Raw genomic sequence first — 22,017 nt, forward strand, 5'->3', positions numbered from 1 at the left:
AGGATATTTTTTACTTTTACAAATAATAATAATAATTATTATTATTATTATAACAGACCTGCATAAGCAAAATGGTTCAATAAGTAGTCTGACAATAAAACTATACAGGAAGACTACTTGGAATTATGTTCTAAGTATGTAAGCAACCAGAATGAGATTTTCACTCTGCAGCGGAGCGTGCGCTGATATGAAACTTCCTGGCAGATTAAAACTGTGTCCCCGACCGAGATACTGCAGAGACATGGCTTAGCGGCTAAGCCGTGTCTCCGCAGTATCCTTTCTTTCAGGAGTGCTAGTCCTGCAAGGTTCGCAGGAGAGCTTCTGTAAAGTTTGGAAGGTAGGAGACGAGATACTGGCAGAAGTAAAGCTGTGAGTACCGGGCATGAGTCGTGCTTCGGTAGCTCGGATGGTAGAGCACTTGCCCGCGAAAGGCAAAGGTCCCGAGTTCGAGTCTCGGTCAGGCACACAGTTTTAATCCGCCAGGAAGTTTTATGTAAGCAACCATAACTACTTGCAGAGAACAAGGAGGAAAAAGTTCAGCCATTTTTGATGGAAAAGTATGCTAACCGAATGAAAAGATATATTGTTTCACAGAAACATTTTGATTATTTCACCAACTGAACCGTCACACAAGATAATCTCCAAGCCCATTTACTCCACTTTTGCTTTTCTCAAAACTGTAGGCGAGTGCTGGGACAGTACGTCATAAATTCCTTCGCCCTCTTCTGACTGTTAGCGATTCTCTTGAGAGTGGTACAATGAACAATGTGGTTCATTTCACAACCAGAGTATAAAAATGTTTGTCACTTTCAACATAAGCAGCAGAAAGTATGCAAATACAAGTACCAGTGAGATACAGCTTTTCTTTCTCCATTGCACTGTTCATTCTCAATAGAAAAACGTATATGTAAATCAATGCTATTTAAAACAGTAAAGTGTTTCCAAAGTTGACATGCTGCAATGTTAAACATACAAAATTGTAACAAGCCATTCTTCTGCTCCAGTCCCTGAAGCTTACACTGTGGTTCTTTATGATGTGGCTACCTGTTAGTGCCATAAGGATTTGATATTGTCTAATACTAGCTTTATAGTTACATTGTGTTCTACAGTTTCGAAATTACAGCATGTTTACAGGCATCGTTATTGGAGGTTACTAAACGTTTTACGGCTTTGATTGTCACTGATTTTTATTATTTAGGATTTTAGTGGTTTGGTCAGAGCTGCCATGAGCGATGTTCCTTAAAAATCTTTCATTGTGCCTTTTTTTTATTGTTTGGCTATTCTTAATGTGATCCATAGTGCTCTTAACTTAGGTGCTTCTGTTATAATTGTTGGCAGGCTGTACGTACCTTATAGGTTTCCTTCCACGTAGTTGTTCCACAACTTTGTACATCTACCAATGAGTGACAACTTCAGACTATGCTCTCAGCATGCTATATGAATTCATGAGAGGCAGTGCAGGAATTCTGTCAGTTTACTTTGGTTTGATCCTACTGGTTGGCTTGTAAGGTTTTTGAGTGCAAATGTGTAATCAGTGTCTCACCGGTTCATAAGTTAGCTTACACGGCAGCGGATGACAGTTTGTGGTTTTTTAGACTGGTTGTTGGTGGACTACAATAATCTAGATTTTGACCATCAGATGGCATGAGCTATACACTCACTAACATTACAGGTATGAGACCACTCCTGCTAGCATTTCAACTTTGGCTTGTGCTTCGTACTGGTCTGATTGCGTGTGCAGCACTGTGTGAGACACTGCCTATCTGTCTTCATGTGGATCCATGTGTGGCGTACCCCTCAGCCAGTATCATTATCTTCCTCAGAGAGGTTGTCTAGAAGACCTAGGATTGAAGAGGATATTCTCTTGCAAGCCATGTACCAAGAATGCACAATTTCAACTTATTTTAACCTTAGTTATGCACCCTTTGTGGACTCAATGGTTTAATGCATGTATAGGGGTTTTTTCTAAGAATTTCTGTTGATTCTGTTTGTCCTTGATTACCCTAACCATGTGCCTAGATATTATCATTCATTTAAAATTTTGCAGATGTATCTGAAGATGGGACATCAGTCCTAAAGCTGGGCAGTGCTTTCCTTTTTAGAGATACATAATTTTTACAACTGTACTGGATTTTATTGTTGACATACATCATATGGTTTGTTAATCATTTTCTTTAGACTGCTTAAAATTTTAACCTGTATTCAAGACTGAACAAGGCAAAACATTATACAAAGTTTGATAGCAATGTTGTCTTTGATAAAATTCAACCGTGAATGTGTTTCCCCTACAGTTAAGTGAAGAGAAAATGAATGAATTAAGCAGTACAGTATTTGTCAATCATTCTGCAAGGTGCTGAATTTTGAAGCAAGACAGTAGTGGAGGCTATTAATCTACAAATAAGAACAACTACATTTACTGTTTGGCTTCTTCTATTAAAACACAAAGTTTAACAGTTTTGTTTATTGATCCCAAGTAACAAGCACATATTAGTACTTAGTTATAATCAATCATAACATATATCATACACAAAAATTATCACAATATAGATTCCAACGTAGTTTCCATCAAACTAGCTCAATTGTACATAACTGAACATACATTTCTGTTACCAATCTACTCCCCAGGTAATATATACGCACATGCGTGTACCCAAACTCTGTAACTTCAAAACATCACATCACTTGCCACCAAATATGGCATGGAATGTAGTTCCATCATGGCCAACATCAGCAGGTTTTGCATCTATGAAATTTATGTACAACCTAGAACAAAACAGAAAATTGCATAAGTATTATAGCAACAAATTTGTTATTTCTAAATATTAACACAGACATCAACACAATAAAAACATAATAGGAAACCTGAGCTCTTGACATGAAGTATAATTGGTGGGTCTACTTTAAGCTATACTTCTAAGGCAATCAACAGCTCATGGCACATTCCCTGACATATTTAAATATGCTGCAGTGGCCCTGTTCTGTAAAACTAGAGAAAAACAAATCACCTCTGATTGCAGAACCATTTCAGCCCATCCAATTTGTTCAAATATTTTTGAGACGATGGCGTAAGATATAATTTTACAGATTCATAGTTCTGAGCAAAACATGCTAACTTCCTCTCAGTCTAACCCTTGTATAATATCTCTGCAAAGAGGGGCACGCAGAATCTCACAAATGAAGCCCTGTCAGAGTAAGACAACAAAAATTATCCTGTTGGTGTTTTGTGACCTCACCCAGACCTTCGATTGCATGGCTCATTAATTTCTTCTGAGTAAACTGAAGTTTTGCCATGTTGATGGCATCCCTGTTGCATAGATAAAGTCCAACTTCCATCAACGATAGCAGACTTAATTATGGACTGTGTCACAGACATGAAGATCTAAGAGTTGGCAGACACAATAGTGGAGGTCAAACAAAGAGCGATATTAGACACACTCTTCAGGAGTTTGTGACTGTGAGTCAACAAATCTCTAACAATCAGAGCTGTCCCTTTTTGCAAATGTTTAATAGTTCTGGTGAGTCCAGTTTGTTATGGATACCCAACACTTGAGGAATATTTTAGAATGGGTTATACAGGTGTTTTGTATGCAGTCTTCTTTGGGGACTGGCAGGATTTTTCCAGTATCCTACCAACAAACTGAAGTATGCCACCTGTTTTACCGGAATGATTCAGTGAGATCATTTCATTTCATATCCTCACAAATTGTTACAACTATGTTTATCTGTGTAGTGCAGGTGACTACGATGGTACGTTAGACCAATGTCTATCTGTAATGTGGGTCACTGTGTGTGTGTGTGTGTGTGTGTGTGTGTGTGTGTCACCAGGCTGTCTGCTGAATTTAGGGTCTCCATTCAATAGTGTCACATGCCTTGCCTTCACTTCACTAGACAATGAGGTTTGTTAGTTAATCATGTGAAAGCTTCAAGCTAATAGCTCTCTGACCAACGCCAGCCACATACTGACGGTGAAAATATTTTCCACCATCAGTACTTCAATCAGGTTCCTACATGTCCAATACCTCCAGCCACGTGTGCCCTAGTGACATCTGCTCCTATGGCAGGCAGCTGTACCATATTTTTAAAGCAAATTAGCAACCTTCCATAAGCAGATGGTCCTAATTTTCAATATGTTGCAGTTGCACTGATCTGTAAAACTAGAGAAAAACAAACTACCACTGATTATGATCAGCTCTCACAAAGGGCTGCAATGCATACATAAAATGACCAGGTACAGCACTGTTACAACTCCATCTTAAACTGCAGCAGGCATCCTATCATCCCCCCCCCCCCCCCCCCAAGTTTCACATTCCACCATTAAAAAAATGTGAGTGGTTTCCAGGTAGAAGTCTAACAGCTACTTCCTGCAACAAGGCTGATTACCTTTGTAGTACTCTGTCATAGTCATATCAATAAAGAGGAGAGGGGGTTGGTGGTGGTATCACGTTTATGCAATCCCCCTCCCCAGACCTACAAATTTACTTGTAGATGTATGATCTACAGACAAAGCAAGTGAAAAACTAAACTGTAGGGCAGCAAATACACAGTTATCTATTTACCTCATATCAACTTTTGTTTACAGTTTAATCAAATTGTCACAACCTGAAGGAACATACAACTCTGACTACTTTCTGTCCTGTCCTAAATTTCCGTGAAGGGCTGGAAGAGCTTGTAAATCAGAATGGCTCGTGGTTTCTCCTTGGCTGTATTACAGAGAAAAGAGTGACAATGTTCTCTTGTTATGACTGCATTAGATCTACGCACCAGTGAGCAATACAGGACCACAAAAAGAAACTTTTATAAAAGTATCTGTAACTGGACAAAAGCTACAGAAAAATTAATAATACATGAGAAGAGCCTTTTTGATCATAAGTTTGTCTCAATTATTCAGCTATGTGAAAATAGCACACCTCTGATTGGCCAACTCCTGTAAATCTGCTTGCCAATCAAAAGAATGCTAGAACCGCATTACAAATAATTTTTAGGTCATTCAGGTTCCTGGATCAAAAGGCTTATGCACTGAAAGGTCATGAAACACTCGCTGGAAACCTCTTGACACTTCTCGATGAAAGGAAGAATGAGGTACCAGAACTGAAGACGTGCCAAAAGCATGACATGACACTTCATTGGCACCAGTGGTGCAAAATGAAATAACAGAAATTATTGCTTACATGTGATATAGTGTCACAAATAAAACATTTTCCATTTTACAGAATTATGGCAGAGTCAATGAGGATGTGCCTCACCAGTAGTAGTTGACTTTGTGTGTACATTTGTCAACCCCGAGACACTCAAAGGTAAAGAATTTTTTCTGGTTTTATAAAGTGTGCTGGATTCCAAAGTGCAAATGCTGATGCCAAATACATCTTTCTAATACTTTCACTAGCAGTTTCTATGTGCACACTGTTTAAATGATGCAGCTAACATGTATGAGAGGAACTAATGTGTGAAGGAAACCATTCTTCAAGATTACCCAAAACGCAGTTACAAATATTGCATTCATCACTGTTTGAATCTTGCGTTACAGAAACATTCAAAAAGCTGTGAACAACTGTCCAATGTTTTGGTAAGTTGGAACGATGTATCAAAATACAACTCTGCAATCCACAAAAAGGAAAAATGTGAATGTCGATGTCAAGTTACCATACGGTATTCACAAGATGAATTCAAATTCAGAAGTTCGTTGGCTGATACCAATGTGTGTGACCCAATGACCTGTACAGGTAAAATCTGTGAAGCATTTCAAGAAAAGCTATGATCAGGTTCAGAAAACAGTCACCAAAGTACTATTCACACAGTCCATGCTGACACTGAGCACGGTTGTTGATGGGAGTGACTGTAAGAGATTCTGCGATTCACAGCAATACCGTCAACTACAGCATCGTCCGCTTCGACTGCGCGAATAGTAATGAATGCGGAGAGCTCAATTAGAGGCAAAAATTTTCAAATCATAGAGCTAGGTGAAGTGGCTCATAAAGTTTAAGACTACTTTTAATATGGCAGTTGCTATTGAGTTATTTGATGCAAACAATCGGCCAAATTGCTACACAATTCATACTTTAATGCAGCTGAGCTGAAACATCCTGTAGACTTTATAAACACAGCTCTTGCAAATCTTATGACTGTATAAGTATTTGACACGCTATTAGACAAAAATTATTTCAAGAACCTAAATATCAAAGAGAGAAAATCTCACAGCCAAGAGACACCAACAATATTCAAACACACAGGAACTATCTCATCGTGAAGAACTAACTCGTGAACAAAGATTTAAAAAGGTGTGTTTGAAATTTTTGATCTTTTTCTGAATGAGATTGATCTCAAGTTCAACAAAGAGTACGTAAAGCAACTATCCCAATGTGAAGAGTTACTTGTTATGTCTTCCACACAAATCCTCTATCTGAACTATGTTTTGAAGAGTTGCTTAGAGTACATACAAAGTGCACCTTAACCTGTACAGGCTTGATGCACAACTTGATATGCTATGAACTATTACAACTGGTGTACAATTACACAATTTACCCTTTATTACAAAACACTGCTAAATGTCAAGAGTTAAAAAACTGTTTCAGAAAGTTATTTGGTGATCATTCTGATGATGACAGTTCCAGAAGTTTGGCATCCTCAGAGATCATTCGGAGCCTTTCAATTTCTTAAAACTCATCTCAGATCAACAATAATACAGCCAACACTCACAAAGGTACTCTTCCTTCATGTTCATCATAACAGGGCGGTGAAAAGTTATGTTCGGCATTAGACAGGAAAGATATGTGCAGGAATTGTATGTAACACTTTTGGAGTAAAACTAATGTCTGTCTTTCCACGGAAACCATAATTTTCTCTTTTCCATTAAGATGCAATGCGGAGTTTTCAAAATAGTAGTAGGAATAGTAATAACAACAAATTTATCAATGGCCATCTGAACAACTGCTCATAAGTGATCTGGGAGAGAAGTGGAACTAATATCTAGGCAACATCTTTATCAAATTTAAAGAAATGAAATTGTCTCTAAAAAAAAGACTTGTAAAACTGGTCTTATTGTTACAACTTAGAGTAGAGGGTTGGGAAAAATGTGACACAAAAATTAACAGCAATAATAAAACATCTATCATTTCACGTAACAGTTTCACACTGTTTTTCCTAGCTTTTCTACCCTGGAAATAACAGAAAAGCCATGCAATGCAACAATTTATCCTCCAACATCAACATCTCACTTGTTACAGACAGACAACACCTCAGTTTTTCAGGCTAGCAAATGGGAAGTTAGGCAAACAAAATTAAAACCAGACATCATCACTATAGTTTTCTGTGTGTGTGTGTGTGTGTGTGTGTGTGGTGATGGTGGGAATGAATGAACAGTGTAGCATTAGCCTTTTACATTATTAAAAAATTTCTTTGTAAAAAAGTACTCATATAGCGTAATGTTCTATACAGCTTTGACTCGTTCCATAGGAAACATGGGCAGAAAATGTCAAACCAGGAAGTAAGGCACAATATTGATTTTCATTATTAACTGCTGCTTAAACAATTCATTCAATACATGCACTGAAGACGTCGATGAGATGCTGAATCCATAAAATGACGTGATCAACAGTTGTTCGCAGAGGTTCTTGTGAAATCTGAGCAATCTGTTCCTGTATACTGGCCTCCAGTAACCTTACTGTGACTGTCTTATTTTATTGGCAGTTGTTTCAAACAGGCAAAGCTGCTGATCAGTCTATCACCACAGCCAGGTATTTTTAGTTACACATTTGTCACCACAACCAGTGTTTTCTGCTTTCACTTTTGTTGTCTTCACCAGCTAACAAGAAAACAATACATGCACCAAAAGGTGATTTTACAGCAGCCATGACCATTACATCACTAGCCAAAGCCAATGACTTGTCTGACATTTCTGTTGTCCCCAAAGTTATTTTACACTAGGGACAAACCAAATGACATAGCACTGTTTTAACAATACTGTCCTTGTAGTCAGGAAGGTGGAGCTTCCATCCTTCATTTGGTCATCCTATTGTAGGTTTTTCATGGTTTCCCTAATGTACTGGGTGACTCAAAAACAACAGATTTCAATTGTTTACTACAGATAGACTATGAGAAATAAAAGACACATTGCATGTCACTGGACAACGAAAAGTTCAAAGTTTTATGTTCACACAGATGCTATACAACACACTCAACATGAGCACAATGAGTTGCTTGAGGAAGATCTGAGTGATAAGTCCATTTCATTCCACACACTGGTCTCTCTTTACTGAATTAACAGCTTCCACAATTCTGTTTTTCAGCTCTTGAAGAGTAGCTGCCATAGGTGGGAAAAAGACTTATGCAAACACCCCCCCCCCCCCCCCCCCCCCCCACACACACACACACACACACACACACACACACACACACACACACACACACACACACACACACACACACACACACACACACACACACACACACACATGCGCACGCTTCAAAAATTATGGAACACCAATGAACTTTGTTATTCAAGCTAATCTTCAGAATTATAACTACTACTCTCTCACGCAACAAATTCCGATACTACGACAGCCTTACCTGTTTTTTGGGATACCAAGATGTTTTTCTAAATGGCTGGATATTGCAGCTGAATGCTTTTTATTTGCTTCGGTTCCGAGCTGACCGATGCTCATTAATGTGGCAACTCCACAAGGGTCAGTTGAACCTCCCCATGCCATCGGCAAATCAGCTTCCACTGACACGACGCAATACTGAAATTTAATACTTTTATTACTTCTCGCAGTACAAATACTTCACAGATTTAACACAGAATCATTTTGTTGCAATTATAGCGAATGATTGGTAACAAAATAGCGAACATTCTCATTTCGTTCTCCGCTGTTACTTACGCTGTCCGGTTTTGAAAGTGTGTTGGCAATAACTTTAGTGGTTTCTTTCAAGAAGTCTTGTGATATCTTGCTTTTAGGAACGTTAGTTTGTAAACTGAGGTGCGGCATTTTCTTTGAAGTTCCTCCACAAATCACAACAGTTAACACCACAGCTTTACACTGTGCTCAACTGCTCAACGCAGCTCGGACTTTCAAGGGCAACCAATAGATAAATGAAAAAAGATAAAAGTACACTGATATGATCGGATTTTATCATGGTAGACTTGTAAATCAAGGAATATATTATTTTTAATCTTAACAAACGGCTTCTTTATAAATATCTAGTATTTTCAGTGAAACCATTCCAGGTTGGTAATGAAATTTACCAAAAATAAAATGCAAACAAGTATTAAGTCCTACCTAAAATATGTAATACAATAAAATAATGGTAAGAGCATCATCTTCATAAAAGATTTGCATGATATTGTGTTTAATCGTAACTGTGCTGTTAAGGCCCGTCAACACGCAACGATCTGTCTGCGCAAATGTCTGCGCACATCACATCTGCGCAGACAGATCGTTGCGTGTGGACAGAAGATTTGCACAAACCACAGGTGTGTGCAAAACTGGAAGTTGGAGTTGGAGGTTTGAGCGAAACCTCTCAAATCTGTGGGTTCAAACCACATCTGCGCAGACAAGTTGGAGCGTGTGGACAGGAGATCGCCGCAAGCTGTTTGCTCAGTCTAGTGTTTGTATTTGTGCGCACAGGGCATTACAATGGCTGATACTCGTCAGTCTTCTGGGGAGTTTGTAAGTGAATTCATTGAAATATATAGAAACCACCCATGTCTGTGGAAGATTAAAGTAAAGAGTATAGTGACTGAGACAAAAAGACAGCAGCATACAATGCTCTAATTGAAAAATTGCGGGTATTATTTCACTGAACTCTTGTTTCGATATTGCAGTTGAAAATTCCAAATCCTTGTAGCTCCTTCCTGTTGCTAGGAATCTTAATGTTGCCGCCAGGCGTTCATGAGGAGAAATTGCCCTTCTCTATACAAGTATTTTTTCTCATAAGCAAATAATTTCGCCAGTCGTTAGGTTCGCCCTGCAACTCTCGCAGTAAATTTACGTGAGAAAACTGCTTTCGCTTTAGCAGCCACTGTCTATACCTTTTGACCACTTTCTCTGTTTCCTGCGGTTGGTCTGAATGTTTTTTGCAACACAAGTTGCGAACACAGACCACGACAGAACTTCCTCCATTTCTATATTTCAAAATAACGGAATTAAATTTTTGACGTTTACTGGGAGCGCAGTCGCTTGCCACTGATATTTCTTTTCTACACCGACAGATGGCGGGCGAGTAATAGATTGGGGTTTGTGTCGTGTGAACACATCACATTTGCAGCGATCTTTTGCATGTACAGACATCTGCGCCGCTGTCTGCGCAGACAGATCGTTGCGTGTGGACCGGGCTTTACAAGTACCACTGCAATGCAGAAACGCATGTTTGCGCCAATACTTGTGCACGAGTGCCTTGTGCAGACAAATAGTAGCGTGTTGACAGCAACATAACCCAAAGCCGGAATTTGGAGTTACAGGTTTGAACAAAATTTCTCATTTTTGTTTCCACAGATTACACCTGCCAGACAAATCTTAACGTGTCGACAGAAAATCACCATCAACGTGGCAATTGAAACGTGTTTGAATCCACAGTTTGTAAAGACTAGTGTTTCTCGTCTTCGTGAACACACTGCGTTCTTAGATGGGAGATACATGTCTTTGCCCTCGAGGGCTAATTCCTGACTTAATTGAAATATATAAGAGTCATACATGTTTGGGGAATCTTAAAGACCAGTCCAAATACAACGATCTGCCTGCACATATGTCTGTGCATGCAATAAACAGCATGCACATATATCTGTGCATGCAATTAATAGCCGCAAAACTATATGAAAACTCTCTAATTCACATTTAAGAGCCTGGCATTTTCCTACTATTACTCTGCCGCTCCACTCTCGAACAGCGCGCTGGAAAACGAACACATAAATCTTACCGTGCGAGCTCTGTTCTCTCTTATTTTATTACGACGATCATTTCTCTCTTGGTAGGTGGGCGTCAACAAAATACTTTCGCATACGGAGAAGAACCTTTCGGAAAAGATCTCGCCATAACGGAAACGCCTTTATTTTAATGACTGCCACTCTCACCCGTGTATCACATCCGTGGCACTCTCTCCTCTGTTTCACGCTAATACTGAAATGTACGCAAGCTGGTGCACAGTGTGTGTGTGTGTGTGTGTGTATGGTGTAGTGCTACGCGCAAGTAAGGTCCTTGCAGGATCAGGTTTGGCTCAGCCTATGAGCTACGTTTTTTCTTTGTTTTTCCTGCTATATTATTCTATTGTTTTGTACGCTCTGTTAGTTGAATATTATTTTGTGTTACAGGTTATTTTAAAGCTAATTAAGTGAGTTTTGCTAATCCACAACAGGTGGTGACCACAACGTGATGTACGGCGGTCACGGGCGTATAATTCGATACACGTTAGCGCTTCCTAGCGCCGTAGCGTGCAACTACAGCCGCGTCAACTGCATCGCCCTTCTTTCGTGTTCCAAGGCCAGCCGTGCCGCACGCCTGTAGCCTACTGATTCTGCAGTATTCTACGATGGTAGATCAAATTCCTGTGTGAGCTGCAGACGCATCTGTTGGTGCGATGATAAACAGTGTCGCAGTAAAATCACCACCGTTCTGGAAGAAAATTCCTACGCTATGATTTGCGTAATTGGAACGCCAGTTTGTCATAGCGCAAGTGACTGCGGACCATACAAAATACAGTTATGTTATGGCAGCACTCAGCGAAGAAACGGAGTCGGAAGTACAGGATATTGTATCACCACCGCCGAACGTGGATCGATATCTGGCGATTAAAAAACCTTAATCACACGACTTTCGCAGTCCGAGGCGAAGAGACGGAAACTACTTCGTACTGAAGAGTTGAGCGGCCGCACGCCATCGCACCTGCTGCGCCGATTACATACGTTAGTTAAGCAACACAATAGGCGACGACATCGTGGGAAGCATTTGGGTATCACACGTACTGTCTGACACGACCTAGAGGCACCAGCATCCGTCGGTGTGTGTTGCAGCAGTTAACTGACAACCGCAGACAGACAACAATTTAGCTGTGCTACAAGCCCTGATCAGCGAACTTAACCACACAAATCGCTGCACTGCGAACTCGGAACAACAGTCGCCAATCTCGTCGCTATCACTCGTCCAAGAAACACAGCTGCTCACATTTGGCTACGAAAGTAAGTTGCTCCCAACGTCGATTTGCGTAAGAGGCGTTCAAACCCAGGTCAAGCCATCCTGAATGAAGTTTTCTGTGATTTGCCTAAATCACTTCAGGCAAAAGCCGGGATGGTTCCTTTGAAAGAGCACAGCCAATTTCCTCCCCCATCTTTCCCTCATTCAATGGGACCAATGACCTCGCTGTTTGGACCCCTTACTGAACCAGCCAACCGACCAACAGAAGAATAGCCCACCTTGTGAAAAGGAAAACACATCAGGAGCTCAGTGATGATGGCCATTGACGCTTCGACCGGCAGCCGTCGATTTTTTGTCACAAACAAAGATACGAAGTTATAATTCTTAATAGACATGGGTGCAGATGAAACAGTCTACCCATCTGCCCATCTGCCAACTCGTAAGTGTGATGGTTACCACCTCCATGAAGCCAATGGCCCTACGATAGCTACATATGATGGTACTACATTAGCATTAAACCTAAGCCTACGACGCAGGCTTGAGAGGCTGTTTATTGTGGCAGACATCACACATTCTACACTGGGAGCAGATCTTCTACCATTTTAAGGACTTGTGCCAACCTCTGGCATCGACGCCTGCTGGACACTTGCAGCAACTTACCTAGCAAAAGACTGATATTGGTGTGGAAGACGATGGTGTCTGGGCGATAAGTGGAGATTCTCCACTAATCAAGCATTAGAAACGCCTTAAATCGCGTGTAAACCTCCCATGTCAGCTCCTGTACGACATTCCACGGTGCATTATGACCACGCCTGGGCCACTTCTTCATACTCGACCACGTCGTTTAACACTACAAACTGAAAGTAGTTAAACAGGAACCCACATCCATGCTCACACAGGGGATCGGCCATCCATCAAGTAGTAATTAGGCTTCTCCCCTCCATATGGTACTGAAAAAGAACAACAGATGGCGTCCTTGTGGGGACTATAGACAGCATAATTCAAGACTGATAGCCTATATCAAACATCGAGGATTTCACCTCCAGCGCCATGGTAAAAGCAAATTCTTTGTGGTGGACCTCGTCAGGGATTTTTTCCAGATATCCATGGCACCATAAAATGTTCCCAAGACAGCTGTATGAATGTCGTACGGGTTGCTGGAGCTCATCTCCATGCCTTTCAGGTCATGTAAAGCTGTTCAGGCGTTCCAAAGACTTATGGACAAGATTACACACGACTTGGATTATTTTATGTATATATAAACGATGTCTTGGTCATGTGGCCCTCAGAAGCATCTGTCACATCTATGATAAATCTTTAGCAATTTATGTGGGCATGACCTCATTATTAATCTGTCCAACGCGTCTATGGGGCAGCAGATATTCTATTTCTTGACTGTACCATTAACGATGAAAAAATTCGGCCATCAAAAGAGAAGATGGGCGCAGGACTTGGTTTTCCACGACCTATAACAATCATGGAACTATGACGCTTTCATCGTTTTGTCTGTAACCACACCCTCCTAGCTGCGCCACTGAACAAGTTCATACAAGGCAAACCAAGACCAAAGTATAATTTTCAGTGGATTTCAGAAGCTGAAATGACATTTTCTGATTTGAAGACTGCCATTGCTGACGCAACACTCTTAGTCCACCTGGTACCACAGGCGCAACTTGCGCTGATGGTTGATGCGTCTGTCTCTGTGATCAGTGCTGCACAACAACAACACATCGATGAACACTGGCAACGACTAGCCTTCTTAAGCAAAAAATTGTCACCTTCACAGCAAAATTGGTTAAAATGTGACTGCGAACTGTAAGCTGCCTATGCATTCAGCAAAAAGTTCCAAGACCTATTGGAGCGACAGCAATTTGTTTTGGTAACACACCACTAATACAGACCGGCCGCGGTGGCCGTGCGGTTCTAGGCGCTCCAGTCCGGAGCCGCGCTGCTGCTACAGTCGCAGGTTCGAATCCTGCCTCGGGCATGGGTGTGTGTGATGTCCTTAGGTTAGTTAGGTTTAAGTAGTTCTAAGTTCTAAGTTCACCACAACAGCTTCGATATCTTGTTTTCGTCGGTCATATTACTACTAACATCATCCATGTTGAAGGCGAACTGAATCTACTAGCTGATGCACTCTCACATATAGAATCTATTTCTGAAGCAATTGACTTTAAAGCTCTCGTGGTGGCGTAATAATTGGACGATGAATTACATGATTTTTGGACGCAATGATCAGGCGCGCAAACTTGCTGTATCGTGCTACCACCGTCACCTCTCCAGCTATGTTGTGACGTGGCCATTCGTGAATGTCGAGTTCCACCAAAAGGTTATTGCCTCGCTGCACAACATGTCGCACCCAGATGTTAGAACTACAACTAACATGGTGAAGCGAGCGTTCGTCTAGCAGCATATGGCCAGGGATTGTATGAAATTTGTATGACAATGCGTGGCCTGTTAACACAGTAAAATTAGCAGAAATGTCAGGTCACGGCTGGGGAGTTCCATCCCTCCGAATCTACTATCTGAATACGTCCTTATAGGCCTCATAGGACCTACTTCGCCATCAGAAGGATGCACCTACTGTCTCACAGCTATAGAGCATTGTACACACTGGCCTAAAGTATTCCCAATAACCTCTGAAACTGTTACTATCACAGTCTTTCGTGGGTCGGTCGCCCACTTGGTGTATCCCTTCTGATCACAACTGACGCAGAAGACAGTTTGAATCCTATTTCTTTAAAGCACTTGCTGTCTTACTTCGTACGAAGCAAATCCAGACTACAGCATATCATTCCGCAGCAAATGGTTTAGTTGAATGTATGCATGGGCAACTCAGAACATTGCTGTGACGCCATGATTCGTAGTGGTGGACATAGATGCTGCCTATCGTTCTCTTAGGCCTACATGCGTCCCTGAATGAAGACCTCCAAGCAACCACAGCACAACTTGTGTATGGTCAGCCTATTTGCCTTCCTAGCGACTTATTCGGCAGTGTTCAAAATGAATCCATTGACCACTCAGAATTACTTAAGCCACCTTTTCGTGTAACCACCACAGATCATGACCCAGCTGCACCCATCATGGACGTGACATCTGTCACCCCACTATACATGGTAGAGCAGCTACAACTGTCTTCAGAGACCACCACCAGGAAACAGCAGCAACCAAAATGTGACCAATTGTCACTTGACCCCAGTGATGCATCAAGTTCAACAAGAAGTATCAGTAACACTCAGGGGGAATAGTGAAATGTATGCTAACTAGTGTACAGTGTGTGCATGCATTGTATATTGCTATGCATAAATGAAGGTTTATGCAATATTATCTTTGGCTCAGTGTATGGCCTATGTTAACTCTTTGTTTATCCTGGTGTTTGTTTTGTTCACTCTGTCACTTGACTGTCATATTGTGTTACGGGTTATTTTAAAGCTAATTAAGGTAATTTTGCTAACCCACAACACAAAAATAACTGCCTTCTCTGAGCTTTTTCAATGTCTTCCGTTGGTCTTTACATCTATCCCAAACTATGCAGTAATATTCTTGAAGAGGACAGATGTCTTGTAGGCAGTCTCCTTAGTAGACCTGTGACATCTTCTAAGTCTTCTACCAATAAAAAGTCGTCTCTGGTTTGCCTTCCCCACCAATTTATATATGTGATCATTCTAATTTAAATTCTTCGTAAATGCCATATCTAAGTTGAATTGACAGCCTTGAGATTTGCGTGATTTATCGTGCAGTCGAAAATCAACTATTTTTTTTTTTTTTTTTGTGCTCATGTGGGTGACTTCAGGATTGTGTTATTTGAGGTCAACTGCCACTTTTTGCGCCAACAGAAATTTTGTGCGAATCATTTTTCATTTGGTTTTGATCTTCTGATGACTTTACTAGACAGTGAATGTCAATATCATTTGCAAATAATATAAGATGGCTGCTCTCTTAAATCATTTATATAGAGTAGGAACTGCCAAGGGCATGTAAGGCTTCTTTGGCGAACGCTAGATGTCACTTCTGTTTTACTTCATGACTATGGACTGTGATATTTCTGACAGGAAACAGTGAAATCAATAGCACTCCATAGGCACACAAATTGGTTAGGAGACACTTGTTGAGAATGGTATCAAAACCCTTCTGGAAATATAAAAATATGGAATCAGTTTGACATCCAATGCCGATATCACTAATTGTTGTTGTTGTAGTCTTCAGTCTAAAGACTGGTTTGATGCAGCTCTCCATGCTCTACGAGCTCCACTCCAAATCCAGCCCATTTCATCAAGAGCAGACAGCCTGGAAACATCGCTTCAACCTCAGCTTGCTATTGAGACTATGTACTACTTACGACGGGAATACGGTTTTGCACCTACGGGCTCTTCAATTGTAAAGTTACGTATGTCATTGACTAATAATTAAATGCACTTTCACGTAAAAATCTGTACCGAGAGTCTTACCTCACCTGCTCCTGCTCACTTCCTAGATTCGGCCTACCCATTCAGTTTACAGCAAAACTACTGCAACCTACATCCTCCTGAATCTGCTTAGTGTGTTCATCTCTTCGTCTCCCTCTACAATTTTTACCCTCCACACTTCCCTCCAATATAAATTGGTGATCCCTTGATACCTCAGAACGAGTCCTGCTAGGTGCTCTCTTCTTCTAGTCAAGTTGTGCCGCAAATTCCCCTTCTCCCCAATTCTATTCAGTACCTTGTCATTAGTTACGTGGTCTACCCATCTAATCTTCATCATTCTTCCGTAGCACCACATTTCAAAAGCTTCTATTCTCTTCTTGTCCAAACTATTTATCGTTCATGTTTCACTTCCATACATGGCTACACTCCATACAAATACTTTCAGGAAAGACTTCCTGACACTTTCTATTCTATTCTATTCTCGATATTAACAAATTTATCTCTTCTTCAGAAACGCTTTCCTTGCCGGTCTAAATTTTGTATCTCCAAACCTTTCAATTCTTGCCTTCCAAACGACAAATTACTGCTGCAGATTGGGGTCCAGCTGCTTCCAACTGCTTTATGTTCATGAGTAACTCATTAGTCATGGTACTATTAAAGTCAAAATATAGAGGTTGTTTCTATGGTGACAAGAAAGCACAAATCATGACCACCATAAGGTTTTTGTTTTGTCCTAAAATTGCATCATCTAATGAGTCTTAGAATATGTGACCATCCATATTCATCTCATAAAAACATAGGACTCCTATTTACTCTAGAGGTTTGAATGTTTCTGTCTTAGCTTTCATATGATACAGTACTTCTTTCAGAATTCCAGGTCTGCGCTAAAACTGTTTGGCCCATTTCTGAAGTGTTGACTGACAAGGAAAAGGGTAGTTCTTTTTCCACAAGAAAGTGTAAGTTTTGGATGAAAAAGCTCTTAAGATCACACTTCACTTTCTTTTTATTATTAAGTAAAGATCGAACCTGGTGTGGTGTCAAACACTGAGACAAAATGGCTAATTGGATTGTCCTTAATTTGTTGTTTTATTGCAGAAGAAACACATCAGTTTACTTCCATGGCATACTTTGAACATTTGGCTTTCAGGACTTGATTACTTCTTTTCAAAGCGCACTTTTCTTTCCTCAGCAATTATGTTTCAGCTTTTAATCTGTCTATTTCCTATTTATCAGTAAGGTCTAGATCTAGAAGTACCTCTTTATTGGTCGACTGGTCAAATTTTTTTTTTCAGAGATAATGCCTCTAATGTAGATAGCTCTCTCTTTCGTGCTCTTCTCTTTCCACATTTGCCATCTCTTGCCAATGTAACCTATTAATAAATCAAATCCATTTTAGAGTAGCATATTATTATTGTTTTGTCGTCGTCACTGAAATGAAATGTTTGTAATCGCTATAAAAATTAATGCCTGAATAATTCAAATTCCCATAATACATAGAAAAACATTTCTAAAAGTATGAATATCTGGCAGTTACCTGAACATTGTCCTTGGTGGTGCTTGCAACGGCCTTGAATGCATTTCCATGTTAATTTGGAATTTTCTGTGAAGGCACATACTTATCCTTTAACTTTTGTCTGACAGTAACCCCAAAAGCTCATGTTTTGAAGTCCTGCTCAGAATCTTTGAGGAGGAAATGATCTGAAAAAATCGTTGCATATTCACATTAACAGGATCAGCTCTTTTACAACATGATAACCATTTGCGCTATCTTTGGGAAATCCATAGTTTTATATGAAACAGTAGATGGTACAGGATGGAATGTAACAATATTATGAAAAGGAAAGTTGCTAGTCACCAAATAGCGTAGTGTGGTTTCAGTTGTCTGAGACTGCAGTCGTATGTGACTTGTGTTTCCACGTGTGTGTGTGTGTGTGTGTGTGTGTGTGTGTGTGTGTGTGTGTGTGTGTGTGTGTGTGTGTCTGCTGTCTATTGTTGACAAAGGCCTTAACATCTAAAAGCTTTATTTGTAACAGCTTTTTGTTGTCACATCTCAATTCAGCATCTCCACTGTATGGTGAGTAGCAACTTTCCTTTTCATAATATGGTTTTATATGAAGCATTTTTGAGTTCAGCAGTAATAGCACTATGATTTCTACTTCTGCTCATAGTACTACCAAATTACCATCATCAAGGACAGCTAACAAGCAGCTGCATTCTATTAATTTCTACACAGAGATTTGGCAATTACTTTCATTAACAATTCATATGTAGTGTTCTCACTTCTAGTATTCCTAATAATGTCTGACCATTTCGCCAGCAGTCTGTGCAGGAAGCCAATACAGCAGGCCCTAGTTGCCATCTACCACAACAGGGATATGGCATTTGACGATGAGTTACTTGCACAGCGATGTTGAAATTTCCTTCAGACCGCATCTAGCATTGTCAGTCAAATCGCTACATATTTCATGATTGCTGTTGATTTCATCTACTTTGGTGTTCAATGTTTAAATGGTATTAATTTACAATGTGGTATGTACCACGTCTCTGGTGTCATATGTTGCTGCTATAACCCAACATGGGCATTAAACCATTCGCTCTGAGCTAAAGTTAGCAACACTGGGTTTGTGGCTTTGTTGACACTAATAAGGATCAGGTGCAGCGAGTGTAATAAAGGAAAAAGTGTGGCCATATATTATGACACACCCAGAATGCCCACTGAGGGACTCACATGGGAACATTCCCAAGTGTGAATAAACGATCTTGATTAAACTTAGCAGGTGTGTCACTTTTAATGGGTAAACCACACCCCAAAATGTAGTTTGGCATATTAGGTTTAGAAGGAAACACACACACACACACACACACACACACACACACACACACACACACACACACACAAGCACACACCTGTCCCCTATATTGTGCTCAGTCGAAAAATATTTTGTATAAATATTGATATGTAATTAACATTCTTGAAAACAGTGTAATCGATTTTGTGATAATTTGAAATTTTGAAAAATAACCACCACAGTTAATTAATTTTGAAAAAATGCTTTTATTACAATATAAATTGGAAAATGTTGTTGAGGACTGGGACCATAGCCTTCATGAAATTTTTAAATGAAGTCATTCTGTTGGTCAATTTTTTAATTAGATGTATTTGATTTGGTGCCTGATTGCTTTCAGAATGCCTGAAAATAACCATTTGCTGATATAAATAATATATATCAAAAGTCTAAATCAGAATGATATTATTTATAAATTAAAGAAGCTTTCAAGTCACATACATTCATGTCCAATAAAGCTAGTTTCTGAAATACTATTTTGGGAAAATAAACTGTACACAATATGCCTAATTAAAATATGTACATTCTCATTTTTATTCTAATTATTTATTTTTTTGTATTTGTTTTGCATTTTTTAACAGTTATTTTAGGTTTTACATTCATGCTTTTTTCAATTTACAATTTCACATACATGTATTTTGTTAACTGAAAAAATAAGTAACACATTATTAAGATACAAAAACATTACAGCATTCAAAATCTTTAAAGAAATGCTTAAAACATAACGTTTTTCACACCATGCACAACAAATGAACGAAATTTCTTCACAAAATATACACAATGGGAAACAAAGTATAAAACAAAATTCAATAGGGTTTCAAATTGTCACACGTGATTCTCTAAAGTTTCTGACTTGTATGAGGCATATTTCAGTACATTGCTAAGGCTTATGAAAACGAACTTATTGTGCACAAGTAACTGCAGCTTGTTATACTATTTCTTAAGTTGAGATTGATATCATAATCATTCAACAGAACTAGATCTGAAAATCTTCTCAGAAAGCTCTTCCAACATCAAAAGTTGTATATTGTCCCATGGCTGTGTCTGTGCCATCAAGCCCTTAGGTATCACCCGATGAACAAGTTCCTTGCCCACAGATTTGCTGCTCTAAGTGGTCCTTTCACATTGACCACACCAATAATTTTACAATAATAAATATTTTTCTCCCTATCTAACAATGAAACCATCTTTCAAATATCTTTTGACCCGATCAGACTGTTGTTTACCAGATTCTGATGCTGTCATAAGGACATTTGGAGCTTCAAAAACAGATTCTCGAATTCTTGGTCCATGCAAATCCATAGTTGCTTTTAAATCTGTGAAAAGGCATATGGTCAGCTTGAAAAAACCGTGTCATGCGAGGACAAGGAGCTTGTTCATTTGGTGATCCCAATGGGATCAATGGCAAAGGTACAGCCATAGGACATATATAGCTTCCAATGTTGGAGGAACTTCGTGAAGATTTTCAGATCTAGTTCTGTTGAATGATTATGATGACAATTTCCACTTGAGAAATAATAAAATTAAGCTACATTCAGTAGCACATAATCAGTTCTCTTTGACAAGGCTCACCAATGTAGTAAACTATGCCCAATGAATTGGGATATTTAGAGGATCACACGTGACAGCTTAAAATCCTGCTGAATTTTGTTTTACATTTTGTTCTCAGTGATACATGTGGACACCATTTACTATCGTTCATCTTTGGTGTTATGACTTTTAACTTTGCTCTTTCAGTGTTTGTGTCTGAGCGCCATTACGAGTTATTCAACTGTACTGTGCTTCTACGTTTCATTCAAATTTTTGATAATGAACCAGTAGCTTTTTGTGATTTTCATCCTCTACCACATCATCGTTAGGACTGGAATCACAACACTGATGACCTTAACGACACTCACGAACATCGTTTCCGACACGTATGATGCGGATTTCCACTCTGTCACAGACTGAAAATGCGACTATCATTTGTTAGGCTTCTATATTCACCAGTTTTAGAGCTCGCCGCATCTAAATGCAGTGTACTGAGGTGTGATCAGCGTGTATCTTCTTGGCCTAACTGTGTACAGCCCTGAGCTTGCCTACATTCTGTCGAACGTTATTCTAGTGTTTGTTTACTTCCATATCAGCAACTTCCCAACTATGAATTCTGCTATGTACAATCTCCTGAACTCTGTGTTATCCCACCACATTACACTGATCGACTGTGAATCTTAAATGAGTTGTCTTCCACATTCCACCATTAAACTGGAACCCCTATGAGACTCGAATGGACGCTCTAACCTCACCATCCTCCCAATTGTGTGGAAGCAGTGCACCAACTTTCCACACAGTAATGATGATTTTGGTACTTTTCTCGTCGTGCAGCCTGTTGGCAACATATGTTCGGATCCTGATGTTACTTTGTAATGCGCAACTGCTGCACTACATAATTTGGCACTGCTGCTCTGTGGCTTGGGATCTGTGCACTCCTTGCCTTCTACAGATGCTGTACACTCTCTGGATCCGTATTTTCAGACTTCTCCGTTTTCAAATTCTACAGCTACAGCTGTATCTTCTGCAATGTTCAACTGTGCCTCCCACATAATGCATTCTCAGCCCCACTACTTGGGCCTCAGGCAACACATCATTTTGTGTCCACCTTCCACA

General features: G+C 39.8%; 1 protein-coding gene across 1 annotated transcript; it reads right to left on the minus strand.

Annotated features, from left to right (window-relative positions):
- Positions 1–2,446: 2,446 nt before the first annotated feature.
- On the minus strand, positions 2,447–9,061 carry LOC124545050 (macrophage migration inhibitory factor homolog). The gene is made up of 3 exons (XM_047123838.1): positions 8,874–9,061; positions 8,563–8,735; positions 2,447–2,763 (listed from the first exon to the last, which is right to left on the minus strand). The coding sequence occupies exons 1-3, from the start codon at positions 8,979–8,981 to the stop codon at positions 2,679–2,681; spliced, it is 366 nt and encodes a 121-aa protein (XP_046979794.1). The 5' UTR covers positions 8,982–9,061; the 3' UTR covers positions 2,447–2,678.
- Between the last annotated feature and the right edge of the window lie 12,956 nt (positions 9,062–22,017).

This window comes from Schistocerca americana, chromosome 8 (genome assembly GCF_021461395.2).
Source record: "Schistocerca americana isolate TAMUIC-IGC-003095 chromosome 8, iqSchAmer2.1, whole genome shotgun sequence".
Classification (NCBI taxonomy): domain Eukaryota; kingdom Metazoa; phylum Arthropoda; class Insecta; order Orthoptera; family Acrididae; genus Schistocerca; species Schistocerca americana.

Excerpts from the sequence above, each read along its gene's own strand:
- LOC124545050 (XM_047123838.1), bottom strand. The coding sequence starts at position 8,981 with ATGCCGCACCTCAGTTTACAAACTAACGTTCCTAAAAGCAAGATATCA. Across the intron at positions 8,736-8,873 it reads CACTTTCAAAACCGGACAGC|TATTGCGTCGTGTCAGTGGA; the intron begins GTAAGTAACAGC and ends ATTAAATTTCAG. Across the intron at positions 2,764-8,562 it reads CTTGGTATCCCAAAAAACAG|GTTGTACATAAATTTCATAG; the intron begins GTAAGGCTGTCG and ends GTTTTGTTCTAG.